The following is a 16,614-nucleotide window of genomic DNA, read 5'->3' on the forward strand; positions in this document are numbered from 1 at the left end:
CCTGAGGCACCAATGACGTGCCTTCTTATCCGGGACTAGCGCCAATGCAATCCTCAGGCAAGAAGATCACTAAGGCATCTGAGTCGCTGCAATTAATTGAATTGGATTGACTGCCTCACCCCCAGCGCATCGCTCCACACGCTCCTGAAGCCATGTCGTATGCCGTGGAGACCAAGAAGCGCAAATTCCATCGGGTGCTGGAGTCATTGACCAAGCCCTTGACTCCTGAATCTTCACCCAAGGGAGCGCCGACGACCACTAGAGATTCGACCTCCGCGGACTTGTCATCCAAGAAAGCTCGAGTGAACGGCCGCGATGATGGTACCGAGCTTGCATCGGTGCGGAGAACGATTTCGAAGGTCTCTCGACCAGCGTCGCGTGAATCGACGACTTCACGACCGAGCTTTGTCCCATGGGATCGCGAACGGTTTCTCGAGCGATTAGAGACGTTTCGTCGAGTGGATCGCTGGTCCCCGAAGCCCTCGGATATCAGTGAAGTGCAATGGGCGAAGCGTGGGTGGATATGTACCGATGTCTCGCGAGTCACTTGCGTCGGGGGCTGTGGCGGCTCGGTTGTTGTCAGGTTGCCTGATGAGTTGGATGAACTGGACGGATATGATAGCGAGAAGGTACAGGAGAGAAAGCAAGTTCGTACGTTATGGTTCTCTAAAACTACGTGGTTGAATTCTGGAAAGTGAACAAAACTGATCAGGACATAGGCAACAAGCTGATAGACGAGTACGTTAGTCTTATTGTCCAGGGACACTCGGAAAGCTGCCCGTGGAGGAACAAGGGCTGCGATGGTTCGTTGGCACACCCCCAGCCAACGCGTTTATTTACGTCCAATTTGCTAATCAAACCGACAGCTACAATCCACCGTCTGCCTCTAGCTAATCCCGACACAGCAATATCTGGCCTTCGAGCGCGATACTCTCATCTCGTCAAAATGGCCAATGAATTACCATCCTACGACATTATCCGCACACCCAAGTCCTTTGCTCTGGAGGATATTATGAAGGCGCTACCAAGTGCGGGAATGGAAGACCCCAAAACAGAGCCGGACGCCACTGGACCACAGACTCCTCGACCAGTAGATAAAAACACGGAAACACCTGGGTCTGGGATTCAGAAGGAGACGTCAATTAATCGCACAGCATTTGTTCTGGCCTTCTTTGGCTGGAACAACGTCTCGGATGGAGCAGTGGGGCTTGCAGAATGCAATGCCTGTTTTCGACGATTAGGACTGTGGATGTACAGACCCAAAGAGAACGGCGATGAAGCCATATATGAGACGCTCGATGCGGAAACTGAACACATGGAATACTGTCCCTGGATCAACAGGGTCTCTCAGAGTGGTATAGGAAGGCAGTCTCAAAAATCGCAGGAATTGCGCAGTGGATGGGAACTTTTGGCTCAATCACTCAAGACAAAGCATCGTCGTCGCATTCGATCCACCGCTTCTATGGATAGTCTTGCTGTCTCGGAAACCGCCTCTGTAGATGGCTCTGCGGTGGACGAGGCAAATTTGGAGGCTAAAAAGGAGTCGGATCGTGAATGGTGGGCCAAACTTCGGAGGATGAGACAGGTGCTGAATGTCAAGTCGCCAAAAAGGAAATCGATTGCGCCATGATTGTGTTTGTACATTGCTTTTCCACCGGTTCCAGCGCGGCGTTCAGGGCTTAATCCAGTATTTCATCTATTCTGATGTATAGTACTTACATACCTCTAATGAGTAGTGGTTATCACTGTGCTTACGGATTTGCAATATGGTGACTTGCGAAGCATAAACCATTGTTTATACAGCATAAAAATGGAATTTATTATAGTAGAACTCAACACAGTTTTCTTTAGTGAAAATCAATTAAACCTCCTGACAATGAACGATGATGTACTCTATTTTTTGTATGAGCCTCAGGAAGTGATACAATTTTCAGACCGTTTTATAGTCCTCGAAACCACCAACCCACTACCAGTACCACCACAAACAATACCGGCCATTTGAGACGAAGAACCATACTTCTCTTCCTGCTATACATCGACCAACCTGGCCCGGACCTCTCAGGCAGAGGAAGAAACTGTATCGACTCCGCATCCGCAATAATTCCCGAGATCATATCTGCAGGAACATTGACTCGATAAGGGATATAATAGCGACTGATTAGTGTATTTAGAAGACCATCGCGCGCATGAACACGGGCAATGTACCAAGACCAGTCATAGATGTCTTTCACACGATTATGTCCCCTTGCCTGGTACTTCTCGAGCGCACGGTTAATCTGAAGGTATGAGGGTATCTGAGGTGAGGTCGAATAGATAAGGTCATGAAGAGTAGAAGACAGGAGTGCTGTATCTTCAATGGCACTGTTTGCTCCTTGCCCGGCATTGATCGTCATCTGGATTTTTTCCGTTGACCAAGGTTAGTCAATTGGGGGTCTAGTGCAGTCATATAGTAGGGAATATCGCTGTCCATTCAATTACCTTATGAACACTGTCACCGAGCAGCACCATTCGACCATAATGCCAGGTCCGGAAAAATGACTCTTCCAGAGCAGTCATTGAATAAGCCTCGCGGTTCCTCCATATATCTCGTACATAAACGCCGTTCCAAACATGCACCTCTGCAATCTGGCAGCAGAATTGCGCTGCATCTTCGTTCGAAAACCGAACTACGTCCGGGTAAAGGTATTTACGATCGAGCCTTTTAATAAAGAACCAGAATAATCGACCATTTTTGCCGTGGCTAGTCACTATTGTAAGTCCATTGAGAAAGGCATAGACTTGTTCTCCGGCTTCAAGTCCCGGAATGGGGGACGACATGCCGAACAAGCATGCATATTGCGCCGTCATACCTGGGAGAATTAGCCGATGATTATTGAGGATACATGGGTCATATTCGCAGACTCTTCTTCTCTTTCTGTGCAATTCGACCTGGCATGTGTTCTGCCAATCGCCACATCTCGGACCGGATTCGACTATGAACTCCGTCGGCGCCAACAATGAGGTCTCCCTTGTAGACTGACCCATCCTCTGTGATGACGCAGGCACCACGGTCCAGTTGGCGGACTTCGGTAACTCTTTTACCGGTGAGAATATTGGAACTGTCCGGGTATCTCTTATACAGAATCTCCAGGAGTTTCTGGCGGGCCATGAAACAGACTGGGAAGCCGAATCTAGACCGATACTCCGTCAGATCCTGTTGATGGTATGACACTGCTCAGTTTCATCCCTCCCGAGAAGAATCTCAACATGCCTCTCTTCGATGTCACTGAGATAGTGACTCCTAAAGTAAAAGCCATCGGGATAAGTCGCATGAACTACCCGTAGCGGCTCAATTATCCGCTCCATTTCTTCAAAGATTCCAAGTTGGTGGAATACCCGTGCCCCATTGGGAAATATGGCGACTGATGCGCCAAGCTCTGGAGCAATCTCTTTTCCTTTTTCAAGGACTATATGGCGGATGTTGGCTCGCTGCAGGCAATGTGCTAGAGTCAGACCTCCAATGGAGCCGCCAACTATGACGACTCGGAAACCCGGTGGATCCATTAATAGAAGATACCTGCTGGAAAGCTTTGTCTAGCTGGTATATAGCCGATGTTCCGATACCAGGAACTCCACCATCAGTAAAAACAGAACTGTCCAGCCGTGCTGATGAATCGTGCTGCCGAAAATTTGAATCAGTGCGAACGTTTTACGTATCACCCACGAAGATATGCCACATCGTAACCGTATGCCACACAAGAGATGTTGTGCCACACGGCAGCTCACGTTAAAGTCCGCAACAATTTCTCCGGTATTCATAAGCGCTGTCCAATATGCTCTCCATTTCCTTTGAAGTGCATGATATTCGAGATGAATGTTTTCCGATGAACTCACACTGAGGGCAGAGCCCCGATACATTCATATTGTTATTGGAACATTGCTCCATCAATACAACAGTAAATGATAGTCGTGTGCATGATATCCAGTTTTATAAATAAAGCTAATACCGGCAGTGGGCTGTTTTAGAAGAGCTAAGAATGACACATGATACAGAACAAAACCCATACGACAAGTGCAGCTATACATCGTTATCCAGACTGACCCTGGACTGGATGGACCTATAAAGATTTTGGATGAAGTGGACAACCCGTGTGCGCGACATAGCCACTAAGGGAGTGCTGATGATCCATTCAGTCTGCTGTTTCCCGGAAAACCTTAATAATCGCTGCAACTGTCATGCGGCTAGTGTTATTTCTAAACGAGAGAGCGCCTGAAGGCGGGTCGGCACCTGCAGCTCGCATGAGCATAGAACTCCTTTTCGGGGTTCAGGAACAGCTCGACGGAAATATGTAGCCAATCAGGAGAGGATAGATGCTAACTCCCATTCCGGCTTCATTGATCAATATCAAGACGAAACACAGACGTGATGAGCAAACCTCGGCTTGAAGTTAATTTTCTCAGGCACAGTTCTAGGCCATAGCCTCCCAATATGGCCTTGGCTTTCCTCTCTCTGTTACTGGTATGTTTGCACAATTCCTAGATGTAGCAGCAAACGGCCACCCCGGTTTGCGACACAGAGTAAAGCAGAGCATCTAGATAGTGTAACTTTGCCGGAGTGTCACCACGTACTAAGCCACTAGAGAAGCCCTCCAAGATCCTTTTTTCTTTCAGTCCATGGCTATATAATAGGTAAAGAATTGTGGTGGGTTGGAGAGTCTCTCACTGTATAGTCATCTCTATCTCTTTCCGACACCGACATTGAGATGGAGACTCATGTTGTTCCGTCTGTGCCTTTGCCCTGGTTAGCCACCGTCGGGATCTTCCCTCTGTTGTGCTTTGCTCTCATAGACCGAATGCCTCCACTTTGGCCCGTCTCCAAGAAGTCATATATAAGCAGACGGAAGCATCCTGAAAGCGTCACGGACATCGAATGCCCTTATGGCTATATCCGACAGCTCTACGGCAAGCATCACTGGGCACCGTTCGTGCACAAGCTTTCTCCCACTCTAAAAGATGACAATCCGGACAAATACAAGATGATCTTGGAGATCATGGACGTTATTCACCTGTGTCTGATGCTGGTGGACGATGTAGGTCATGCCCTTCGGCCAGAACCTCCGTTTCTTCTGCACTTTTCATTCTTAACAAATCGAAGTAGATCTCTGACAGTAGTGACTGCCGGAAAGGCAAGCCGGCGGCTCACAAGATCTACGGACCATCCGAGACTGCAAACCGCGCTTACTACAGAGTGACACAGATTTTGAATAAGACAGTTCAACAATTCCCCAGACTGGCGCCATTTCTGATGCAGAATCTGGAAGAGATTCTGCAGGGTCAGGACATATCCTTAGTCTGGCGAAGAGACGGACTTCGTAGCCTCCCCACACACGCGGACGACCGAGCGGCCGCATATCGAAAGATGGCCTCGTTGAAAACCGGTGCATTATTCCGACTGCTGGGTCAACTCGTGCTGGAAGATAAGTCGGCCGATCAGACCATGACCACTCTTGCGTACGCCATTCCTCGTCGCGATTTTGGCTCTATGGCACCCTTCTGCAGTGACAGGGCAAGCTGACCCTTTGTTTAGGTGGTGCTCTCAACTGCAAAACGACTGTAAAAATGTCTACTCATCGGAATATGCCAAGTCCAAAGGATCACTGGCTGAAGATCTTCAGAACAGGGAGCTATCATACCCGATTCTCCTCGCTCTCGAGGCACCGGGAGGAGACTGGGTCGCCAAAGCGCTGCACTGCGGGTCATGGCGTAACATTCGGCACGCATTACGCGTGATCCAAAGCAAAAGTGTACGGAATCAATGTCTGGAAGAATTGAAAGCCTCAAGCTCTTCTGTCCAGGACTGGCTGGCTATCTGGGGACGGAATGAAAAGATGAATCTAAAGAGCTAGAAGAACCTTAAACGACAAGTAGCGAACCCGTGACCCTAGCCTAGGTAGGAATGGTGGTGCAACCTGTAAATTTCAGGATATTTTCAGGGATTCTGCAGGTCAACATGAACACCGGAGGGCTGACCATCTAGTCGATTGTGAGGATGGTCATCTGTGAGAAATCATAGTACCTATAGATCACCAATAGATGGCATGTCCTCATATACGGAATAATAAGTAAATAAAGTTTTTGGCACAGATCATGGTATAGCCAACTATCCTACTTCAGTTACAGCGCCGGCCTACATCCACACAGTAAAGTAACTATTCGGTGTTCATGAATCTTCTTCGTCGGTGTCTATTAGGCACAGTCACATACCAGCCGTACAAGGAAAACCCGTATGATCATAATACCATACATATACAGCTATTCATCGAGGGCCGCACTGGATATAGCCCTCTCCTGTTTAATTCGAATAGGATCGACCGTAGCTTGTCGCTTGCTGCGATGATTCTCATCTCCATCACCCTCATCCTCATCCTCATCCTCATCATCGCTGGCTACGGTAATTCCGCTTCTCCGAGGCCGTTTCCGCTGGGACGCATCAGCTTCCATATCCTCATCCTCCGCTTCCCGCTCCAAGGCTTCGGCACGGCGCACCCTCCGCAGTAACACGGGATCACTCCGCAGATCATGCATGGTCAACACTACTGAGCACACCGGGCACTTGACAGAGCGGATACGTCGCGTCGCTCGACTATGGGGGGCGCCTGCCGCCGAGGGGGGCGCCGGCACAGTCGACGGGCTCTGTGCAATCATACTCTCAATAGCTTCGCGCTCGAAACTGTGTGGGCACTTTGTACTCGTGACAGGGTCTCGGAAGGGGAGCAATGTCAGCGGACACTTCCTGGAGATGCGCTCGCGTTCGATTGCGATCTCATCTGAGTCTGCTGGTGATGGACTGCGATTATTCCGGGTGCGGCGAGAAGACTCAACTTCTTGAGTCGCGTTTGGATCTTCCAGATGCGAAAACCATGTCGAAGCGTGTGGAAGAGGAGGCATATCGTCACCGGCATGTTTAGCTTCATGCACGATCCGGTAGAACCCAATATATGTGTTGTTTGCGGAGTATCTACACAAATTAGCATACCGTGGTCGAACACTTTTTTAATCAGTTGAACGTACCTTTGAGTCAAGGACAGCCTATCCCATTCGGCATAACTTTTATTAAGCCTGTCCTCCAGTCTCCGCGAAGCCGGTTCACCCACAATATCCCGTTCAGGCGTCGCTTCGTAATCTCCATCATCACCGTCTTCATCCTCATCTTCTCCCTCCCCTCTCCTTGACCGTCCCCCTCCCCTTCTAGTCTGAGATCTCGGAGCATTCGCCTCCTCCGCCTCTCTTTCAAATTGCCCCAACGCCCCCGTCAACGCGTCAACCTTAGCCTCCGCATCCACGGTCTGTCTCACCTGCAACTCCAATTTTCCCGTAATATCACCAACTCGTTCCTCCAACTGCGCCAATCGATTGATTTCTTCTTCATCCTCGACAGCGTCCCCATCCTCATCTTCATCCCCCCCACTTCTGCTCCTCCTCCTCCGATCCTTCTGTTTCTGATATCTCATCCGCGCATCAGTTAATCTTTCATTGACCTCCCCCGCTGAATCCGTCAACTTCATCCCCGCATGTTGAAGGTGGGTTTTGAGGTGATGTAGGGATTGAGATTTCAGCAATGAAAGGAGCGCATTGTGCCCTGCGGCTGTCAGAGGTGCGATTGGAGCTTCGTAGTCAGGTAACGGGGGCGTAGAGGGCCGTTCTCGTTGACGGGGAGCTCTTTGTGTCGAGCTGGGAGTGTAATGTGCTCGTCCCGGAGTGGGCGTTGCCATCTCTCTTGCCCTCAGGTTCCCTTTTGGTTACAGGTTTTGGGATATGATTATCCCCTCTGACTGAGGAATTGAAAAGAGTGAGGGAGATAAGGGAAGTGGTTTGTAACTTTGGGCTATTGGTTGATATGAAGATCGTGACTGATAATGAACTGTTGAATGCGCGACGCGACGACGCTAACCATATTTGGTAATATACATAGTGCCTTATATTTCAGGCTTACTTTCACTACGGGTTCTTGGTCTACCATTATGTGCTATGTTCCGGCTGATTTACATGTGGTGTCTCATAGAAAACAATGGCGATAGTATAATGACAATAATAAGATGAACCGACCACAGAAAACTCTCGAAAGATTCCTCAAATGATCACACCTTATAGAAACAAAATGCATGGTAGAAACCTGCTCTCATCAGAACCATTCCAAACTCATTGCAGACTCTAAGAATCACTTACTGGCTGCCTCCTTCTCTTCCTCCGTCATGAGAAGCGCCCCGGTGTTGCGGTCTCGGACTCCCATGCGCTCACTTAAAGGCCCCAATTCTGGGTCATCCTTCTCATCACGCCAGATGTCCATGAATGGTTTGCGATACTGGAGTTCCAGATTGTAATCTTCCGTCAGACTAAAGACAGGATCAGTCTCAACAGCCAGACTCGCAACATATGTGCCAGTATACGTACGCGCGAAAAGCCTCCCAAGGGACCACATATTCTGGAATCTCCTCCACCGCCTCTTCCATGAAATAACTGTATCTCCATCTAAAAGGCGGTCGGAAAATGCCATCTTCTGGGGTCTCGCCAGGAAATCGCACTCGATATATGGAATTCCCCCACTCCACCTTGGTATCTTCCTCGACTTCGCCGTCCTCTGGCTCGGCTTGCTTTGCTGCAGCTTCGCGCTCTTTTCGTTTCGCGTTGAACTCCGACACTCTCGCACTAATGACGTCGGAGTTTGGACACACGCCCAGAAAGCGGCCACCCTTCCTCAAGCATCCAGCAACATTGCGCAGCATTTGTCTCGCTTTATCCTCGCTCTCGAAGGCGTAGTGGATGGTGAACATGGATGCAACAACGTCGAAGCCACCGCCACCCCAGCGGGAGCTCATCACTGATCCTCCGGGGCCAACATTAGGGTCGATGCCGACCTGCTGAATAATGTCCAGATCACCCAGCCACTCTCCAAAGCAGTCCTTGACGAAAAACTCGGCGTGGAAAATAGGGTTAGTCCGCCTTCCGCGCGAGCCTCGACCCGATCGCATTCCATTATACCGCTCGCGCGCTTGCACAGTGGAAACTTCAGCGGGGTCCAGTCCAACATACAGATCCACTGTTTGCGGGGCTAGCTGCCATTTACCCAAATCTCCTCCCTTGCCACAACCCAAGTCCACCACCAGGAGCCGTTTTTCCTCCATGGGAGGTGGTGCGGTTCCCTCCGCCCAATCCTTACTCTCATTCACCCTGGACAGGAATTCTTCATCGGGGGAGAACTTCTGAATCAGAGTGCTCTTTATCCAGTTATTAAAACTCCGTAGTCCCTTGATCTTACTCTCGGTCTTTCGCCACTCCCGCCCTCTCTGGGGCACTGCATTGTAATGTTGTCGGACAATGTCAGTCACACCCCGACTTTGAGAAGTCCGCAGAGCATCTTCTTCCTGCGCACGCTCCCTCTCCTCCTGTCTCCGACGTAGGGTTTCCCGGTCCACCAGTCCCATCCGGGCGCCGCCACCGGGTCGTTTCCGCTGGCGTGGTTTCTCCTCCGGCGTAGGGGACCGTGGAGGAGCAAGAGGAGAGACGGGTCGGTCAGACCGGTCATTTCGAGCAGGGGCCGACGCAAACTCCTCCCCGTCACGTCGAGAGTAAGCCGACGGGGGGGTTCGGCCGCGTCTTCGCTGCTTCAGGTGCCGCTCTTCAAGGCGTTTGCGCTTTGAAACCGGACGGTCCGGGGCAGGCTTTTGCTTGTCTAATACCGCCTCCTCTTCCGTCGGCTTTCGTTTCTTGCCCGCTGAGGAGCCATTCTGCTCTGGACGGGTCGCTCTAGGTGATGGAGCGGTGCGATCAGGAGATGCCGGAGGAAGGTTTGTCATTTTAGACTGAGGAGCTGATTGGTTTCCGTCTTTATCTGTCAGCAGCTGCGATGGTTTCTCGAGTTCTGTGGGCTTCGTAAATGACTGGATGGGAGGAGCAGCGGATGTGACTAGAAAAGATCGTTCTTGCGTCACGGATTGTGCTGTTAGGGTGGGATCATCGGGAGGCTATAATTGGCACATTCATTAGTTAAGATATCCTAGCTATTTACAAGAATATCAATAAGGGAACGACAAACAGGGGGGCCTCCAAATTGTGAGCGGCAGGGCTGGGGAGAGTCAATACTGAGCTCGGAGAAAACATACCGCGGGCATGTCGGGGACGCGGTGAGCGTCCCATGAGTCCCGTGCTGGATCGTACATGGTACTAGCGCTGACGGCGTCCGTTCGTCGACTAACTAGTATTGATTCGCAGTCCTTGCGGCCGTTGAACGAAGTGAGAGATGATAAAGAGATGATAACGAGAAAAACGAGCAATGAATATCCGAAAGAGCTGATGCCAGCATGTCGCTTTGCTGATTCAATTCCCTGGTTGCGCCTAGCGTCAACCATGTTTCTCTTCACCGCATCCGGCGTCGATATGGTGAATGACTATCGATCTACAGGACCTACCTCTAAACAAAATCTATGTACAGTGCTACGGAAATCGTTCTCGAGGACTGAATATACGAATAGGTTTGCTTACAAGGCCACGAAATTTTTTATATATACTGTACAAAATAACGCTTCATATCCAGACAATCGAACATCCATTTCTCTGATGATTCCTCTCCTGGTATAGAAACTGTTGAGATTTCTCTTTTCGAAAATCAGTTGACATGGTGGAACAACTATCGTGAAATAATCCTGTACTCCGTTTCATCCAGGGTATCCAGTTATTGCTGCTCTTGCCCAGGAGGGAATCGGAACTCAAAATTCCTCACGATTGTCGTAATTAACAGTCGGATTTTCACCATTGCAAAGCCCTTCTTAGCACAGGCATATGGGCCAAATGAGAACGGTATGAAGGCCTCTTTCTTAATAATCAGGTCAGACTTGCTCATCCAGCGCTCGGAGATAAATTGTTGGGGTATCTGTGGTTTCTGAGATCTGTAAAACCCACGGTTTCCTCATGTCAGTTTTGACGAACGCAGACAAGGCTGGGAATAGTCTAACCTCTGTGAATCGCATAAGTCGGCACAGACACCATGTTGAATGGAGAAATGAAAACGCCATCGATTGTTAAACCCTTTGGACCTGTTTCTCGAGGGACTCCACTCAGAACAGCAGGGTATAGACGCATGACTTCGTTAATGCATCTCTCCAGATACGGCTTGCCTTCCAGCACCGAATGCGGCAAAGCCACCCCAGAGGATATAGTAGAGTCTATCTCTTTTCGCAGCTTCCGGCATATCTCAAGGTGTTTCGCCCAAAGAAAGAGCAAGGCGCTTGTTGTAGAGGCCGTGGTTTGCCTTCCTGCTCTAATTGCAAGCTCCGGGTCGATAACAAGGTCTCCACCAACTACTCTTAGAGAGTCGTCCGTTTGAGAGAGCGAATCTTCAATAAGGTAGCTAAAGAGATCTCTCCTAGAAAAGTCCATCTACCGTGCCGGCTATTGTCCGAAACTTGGAAATTTTAACCCTCGATACTCACCTTTTTTCTTCCACCATTTCACTATATCATTCGATCCCTTTAAATATGGCTCGGTTAATCAGGAGCATGTTGCGAGCCAGTATAAACTCCCATGTCGATGGCAGGGTGAAGACACTGTCTGACTGCAATTAGGAAGAAGCAATTTTAATATGCACCGGATATTCCTATTATTCCAGCCAGAACTGCCCATATCATAACATGCAGGATCCTACTACAATAATTAGAGCCCTACTCTGTATCATGGCAGATTCTGCAAATTTTAACAAGAACTTTTGTTTATTATTACAATTAAATACCTACTACTTAGTAGGTAGCTATAGGCATCTCTCTAGATGCCGTGTCTGCAATATATCTATACTATTAGAGGTAAGGAAATTGAAGTATCATAAGTCAGCGGAGTACAAGTTTGTTCGTTAAAACACCCTCTACCTCTCTTACTATAGATAAGCAAGATTAAGCGACGTGCCTTGGAAGAAATGCATCTGCCTGCAGCTGATTTGTGACCTATCTCTATCAAGTCAACAGTTCCCCTGGAAAAGAGAATGGCAGAGGACTAATAAGGAAGAATGCGAAATCGAAGGCTGCAGTCAATGTGCTTACCAGCGAGATACTGAACACGAACCTGGACGATGATTTATCCACTAAATTAGCCTTGCACAGGCTAGTGGTGTCTTTAAAGATCCTATCATGCCGGCGCCAGGCGAATCATAGAATTGCCTCGGTGACCAGTACCCACGACCCAATTTGTCTGAGGCTTGAACAGTAGCTTCGCGGTCTGAGTATATACAAATACAAGTCATTCAACTAATTGAAACTAAGAAGGGCAGAGCCTTATAGAGGCTATAAATAGTAAGTAGGTGTTAGCACAGGCACCAAGCAAGACTGACAAAATACCAGTGGAAGGAAAGACTAGCCTTTGCTCTTCTAGTTAGGATTGTTGAATAGCCAAATCTCTATGTCTAAAACAAGGTTTAGTTATCAATATAAAATTCTAGGATTTTCGGCCTAGGTATATCATAATATAATAAATAAAAAATACATATATTAGTTGGAATTACAATTATCCATTTCCCTTTACTGCTTGCATAATTCTATCGGTTGAAACGCCCTCAAAATTCCTAAATACAGTATATAAGACTACCTGGTTATACCATTGGGCCTGATCTTCCAGACCTGATATTTCTCCTGTATTCGTATCTATGTCTAGTGGCCACATCGCCTTCTGTTTTCCATCTATCGTCATAACCTTTCTAGTCCAAGTTAACACTCAGGTGGTCGTTTTAATTTGCACCACATTCCATAGTAACCAATCAACAGCACCAAAAAGAGGTTATGTTGTTATTTACTTTGACTGCCGTGCCTTGAAAAGCTGAAATGAATCTTTTGCTAGTGCCATGCTGGATGTTGATTATTTATTAATATTGTTGTGACCAAAATAGCGAGCACACCAAATCCTATACGAATATTGTATCGACACATATCCTAAGCATAAACAGTAGAATAAAACTAGTTATTCAGAGCTTGATTCGGTCTCTTGTTCCAAACTATCATAATCACGTACCTGTTTCGCATCACCCGTTTCGCTGATGCGTCCTCTGCAACCGTAGCTTTTTCTTGCATAGGGCTCCCTTTGCTCCTTGTTGTTATCAGTGTAGGATCGGTGTTTTTTGAATCGGGGTGTGAGAGAATGAGTTAGGCTCCATTGTGTTTTAACTGCGATTGTCAATGAAATATTAGTGACCCAAAATAAGTTACTTTTAGGAAGGAAACATACCACAGAACTTCGGCAAACTGCCATTTATCTGGATGCTGTGTCACGGGTTGAACCCCATAAGGCCTTCGCTACTATATAGGGCGCTAGATGCGACTGGTCTTCTATCAGTCGTCTCGTACCTTTTTATATGGTCAAGTGGTTTTATCTCTACTAGCGCAGAGACAACCAAACCATCTCATGTTGCTAAACTGGCAGAAATTTGGAAAGTAGGTAGGAAGGATTCTATCAGGTAATTGAAATAGCCGACTGTTTAAATATTCTGGAAATATGATTGTGGTGTCATTAGAAGTCGTGATGTGCACAAGTATGCCATATTAATGTCATTGTGATTTATAATTCAGGAGCATCAAGACCAAGAATGGCTTGATACTAGCTATCTATAAGGCAACACGCAGTTTATCGTGTCTCTCTTGTTTACTAGACCTTAGCTGGTATCTAGGCTGCACGTATCAAGTAAGATAAATAAACAATTGAATAGAATGGGAATATAAAAGGACAAAAAGGACAAGACAAGAACAGATAAAAAAAGGTTACAGAGAGCGAAACATAAGATGCAAATATAGAACTAAATATAGAAATTAAGAACTACTGTAGATCATTAGAAAATCTTTTACTCAATCTAAGTATATACTTCTTCGGGACAGGCCACCAACTATGAGGTTCCTAACAGAAAGTTCTCAAGAAATCAAATGATAACATACTGAATAGTGTATCTATTCCGGGGCTTCCCCCCAGAACTATGAACAACAAAGACGCTACATCGCTTGTCCCGGGCATGAATACGACAACAGCTATTCAGGTCGTATATACGCAAAAGTTCTATCTCAAATCAGGTGTCAACATAATATAATTAGAGATCTGTCTGCTTACTTCTTCCAACATATAGAGATGTCTTATACTTTGTATATGAATACGGAGTAGATAATTGGTGGTCGTTCATTTCTCGTTCCGACCCTTTTCATGGTTCGGGTTGAATTATTTTTAGTTTTATTTTCGGGAGGAATTGGCCATTTTTCGGGTCTTCCCTTGCTATCGGAAGGATCTAGTCGGGATGAACCACTGCAGGTCGGTCATCCCGAGAAACCCCAGTGATATCATTGCAGGATTTAATTGGAAGATTCTACCATTTGAACAGGAGGAATACAAAGGTTTAGTCCAGGTTATTTAACTGACCAGCTAGCCTACTAAGGTACTAACCTAAGCAATTTACAAGGAATGGACAATAGGTTTGTTCTAGACGACTACGTGTCATCTAATGCCATTCAAAAGAATCATTTCAGGGCCATTCAGTCATCAGTGGCAAAGCATTCTATTTTTGCTCCATGCTATTTGTGTCTCAGTGCTCTTTTTATTTTTATTTTATTTTTAATCGTTTGCCTTCTTTTCCTCTCCTTTTCTTTTTGCCCCCTTTCAGCTCTGTCTAGGCCTTCACTAGCGTAGCACTATGAGGGATTTTAATTACATGTGACCTTCGCTGTGACAATATTCTCGAGTTTTTCTTCAATTCTGTGCCAAAGCTTCCTAAATCTTCCGCATGTGGTATCTTTGTACCCACATCCCTGTCTGCCCAACCACATAGAATGTGACACAGCCTTATTCCACATTCGATCCTCCTATCTGCCCCGATCTGTGTGATGTATCTACGTTACATATTTGGCAATCATCGTATTGCTTGATTTCATTCATTTGATACACCGTGCTTGGTACGTACATCGTGGGGAGTGCACCCTTACTGAGATGCCCTCTACAATTGGCTGAGTGCAAGGAATATGGCCCGCAAAGAATTCCCCTTACGGCGAATCTCCCTCGTCTCTAGAGCTGAGACCTGTAGTATTAGTCTAGGGGAAGGCCCGTGTGCTCCAGGAGTTTAGTTAGATGCGGGGTATAAACGAAGATAGGACATCCATCAACATAGAACTCCGCTATCATTGGATCAGAGGTCGTAGTAGCATGCGCCTGAATTCCATATGCGGCCTTTCTAGGCTAAGCCGAGCATATCAGTTGACCGTCTACGGAGTAGAGAGAGCCATGTCAGGGACCGGCGCCTGACCATCGCTCTCAGGAGGTCAGTACGCGGAGATATTTGGAGAGCTCGGTAATCTCTGGTACCAAGACATTCTCCATCCACTGTTGAGCCTCTCTCATTATGGGATACTAACTCCACATTGTGTAGTTGTAGAGGACCATAATGAGTACTCCATAGGAGGCTAGCTACTCCTTAGATCTATACCAATCCGACGTTCTGTCACGCAGAACCGACAAGGATAGACTAGCAAATCACATAATCTTACTGTGTAGCCGTAGTCTGTAGGTACGAGACAAGGATCGTTCCGAGGAATCACACCTCGCAGGCGAAAACCACGGCAATAACTTCTGGCAGCTGGGTGACGTCGGATTGCAAATCAGAACGTGGTGTTGCCCGTGATTGGCCGCCAGGCGGTTGGCCTCGGGTGCTGATGACTAACAGAATGCCAAAGAGGGTAAAGCGGAGCGGCGGTTTTCGTGGCGAGGGGGTCCTGATTGGACCAACGCCAGCGTTTCCTTGGTGATCCTCAGGCCAAGTCCGCGTTGCTTTCGTTTTAAATGATTCAATCCATGTGGCCTCCAAGCCTTCCCGACCGGGTATAGTGCACTTGCTGCTTGCCGAAAAGTTCTCCCCGCAATTTGGTTCTTAGCCCTTTTCGAGCTATCCTTGGCCGCTGAGATCATTCAACGTCATCACTCGAGGTCTGTTCCCGTTTGTTGGTCTGAGGGAAGACTGTGGAATGATGAAGAGACAGGAAACTTTTAAGCGGAAAAGCCTTTGAGCACTGTGTACTACGTAATGCACAAAGCTATGGACAAACTCTCTTGGATGATAGGCAGACAATCTCATAAGTACAGGTTATCTGCAGCTTAATTATTGGGGCCACGGCACATCTACGTCTACCCTGCTAGGCTCCCACGGACTAACTTCCAGGCTTGCATGAGCCATTTGTTCGCGTTCGCGTGTTATCATTAAGCACGCATCTCGATCAATCATTCTTTCCGATTCTTGTCCTCTAGTTGGTGCGCTCGAACAGCACTTCCGGAACCACTTCGTGCCCACATCTGGGGTTCGGGACATTTCGGAAGTCCACGAGAGGCATTTTGTCCAGGCGACGGTAACCACTTCCTCAGCCCGGTTGCTCAGCCCCGACATCTCCCGTGAAACTGTGGAGAAGAACATCGGAGCTGGTGTTTGAGGCGTCTTTTCGACCCTCGTCGTCGTGACCATGGCCACTGCTAGAAACATTAATATACCCCCCGAAGCCCCCCAGGGTTCAGGTCCTATCTACTCAGACTTCTTTCAACAGCAAGTAGCTAAACAACGAAATAATAACTTTCATTCTACTT

At 47.6% G+C, this 16,614-nt stretch overlaps 6 protein-coding genes across 6 annotated transcripts; 2 read left to right on the plus strand and 4 right to left on the minus strand.

Moving 5' to 3' along the window:
- Positions 1 to 152: 152 nt before the first annotated feature.
- On the plus strand, positions 153 to 1,630 carry ATNIH1004_008530 (uncharacterized protein; the record flags this gene model as incomplete). The annotated part of the gene is made up of 3 exons (XM_033573138.1): positions 153 to 651; positions 720 to 803; positions 867 to 1,630. The coding sequence occupies 3 exons, from the start codon at positions 153 to 155 to the stop codon at positions 1,628 to 1,630; spliced, it is 1,347 nt and encodes a 448-aa protein (XP_033423690.1).
- Positions 1,631 to 1,940: 310 nt separating this feature from the next.
- ATNIH1004_008531 (uncharacterized protein) lies at positions 1,941 to 3,148 on the minus strand (the record flags this gene model as incomplete). The annotated part of the gene is made up of 3 exons (XM_033573139.1): positions 1,941 to 2,393; positions 2,479 to 2,849; positions 2,902 to 3,148. The coding sequence occupies 3 exons, from the start codon at positions 3,146 to 3,148 to the stop codon at positions 1,941 to 1,943; spliced, it is 1,071 nt and encodes a 356-aa protein (XP_033423691.1).
- A 1,684-nt stretch (positions 3,149 to 4,832) lies between these two features.
- Positions 4,833 to 5,885, plus strand: ATNIH1004_008532 (terpene cyclase; the record flags this gene model as incomplete). The annotated part of the gene is made up of 3 exons (XM_033573140.1): positions 4,833 to 5,069; positions 5,138 to 5,490; positions 5,567 to 5,885. 3 exons carry the CDS (start codon positions 4,833 to 4,835, stop codon positions 5,883 to 5,885), a joined length of 909 nt encoding a protein of 302 aa, XP_033423692.1.
- A 406-nt stretch (positions 5,886 to 6,291) lies between these two features.
- Positions 6,292 to 10,385, minus strand: ABD1 (mRNA cap guanine-N7 methyltransferase; the record flags this gene model as incomplete). The annotated part of the gene is made up of 5 exons (XM_033573141.1): positions 6,292 to 6,997; positions 7,051 to 7,771; positions 8,206 to 8,372; positions 8,431 to 10,001; positions 10,140 to 10,385. The coding sequence occupies 5 exons, from the start codon at positions 10,383 to 10,385 to the stop codon at positions 6,292 to 6,294; spliced, it is 3,411 nt and encodes a 1,136-aa protein (XP_033423693.1).
- Positions 10,386 to 10,708: 323 nt separating this feature from the next.
- On the minus strand, positions 10,709 to 11,412 carry ATNIH1004_008534 (uncharacterized protein; the record flags this gene model as incomplete). Its single annotated transcript, XM_033573142.1, has 2 exons — positions 10,709 to 10,941; positions 10,989 to 11,412. The coding sequence occupies 2 exons, from the start codon at positions 11,410 to 11,412 to the stop codon at positions 10,709 to 10,711; spliced, it is 657 nt and encodes a 218-aa protein (XP_033423694.1).
- A 4,726-nt stretch (positions 11,413 to 16,138) lies between these two features.
- Positions 16,139 to 16,495, minus strand: ATNIH1004_008535 (uncharacterized protein; the record flags this gene model as incomplete). The annotated part of the gene is made up of 1 exon (XM_033573143.1): positions 16,139 to 16,495. One exon carries the CDS (start codon positions 16,493 to 16,495, stop codon positions 16,139 to 16,141), a length of 357 nt encoding a protein of 118 aa, XP_033423695.1.
- Positions 16,496 to 16,614: the final 119 nt, after the last annotated feature.

Source organism: Aspergillus tanneri, assembly GCF_003426965.1.
Source record: "Aspergillus tanneri strain NIH1004 chromosome Unknown AapTan_6_pilon_pilon_pilon, whole genome shotgun sequence".
Taxonomy (NCBI): Eukaryota; Fungi; Ascomycota; class Eurotiomycetes; order Eurotiales; family Aspergillaceae; genus Aspergillus; species Aspergillus tanneri.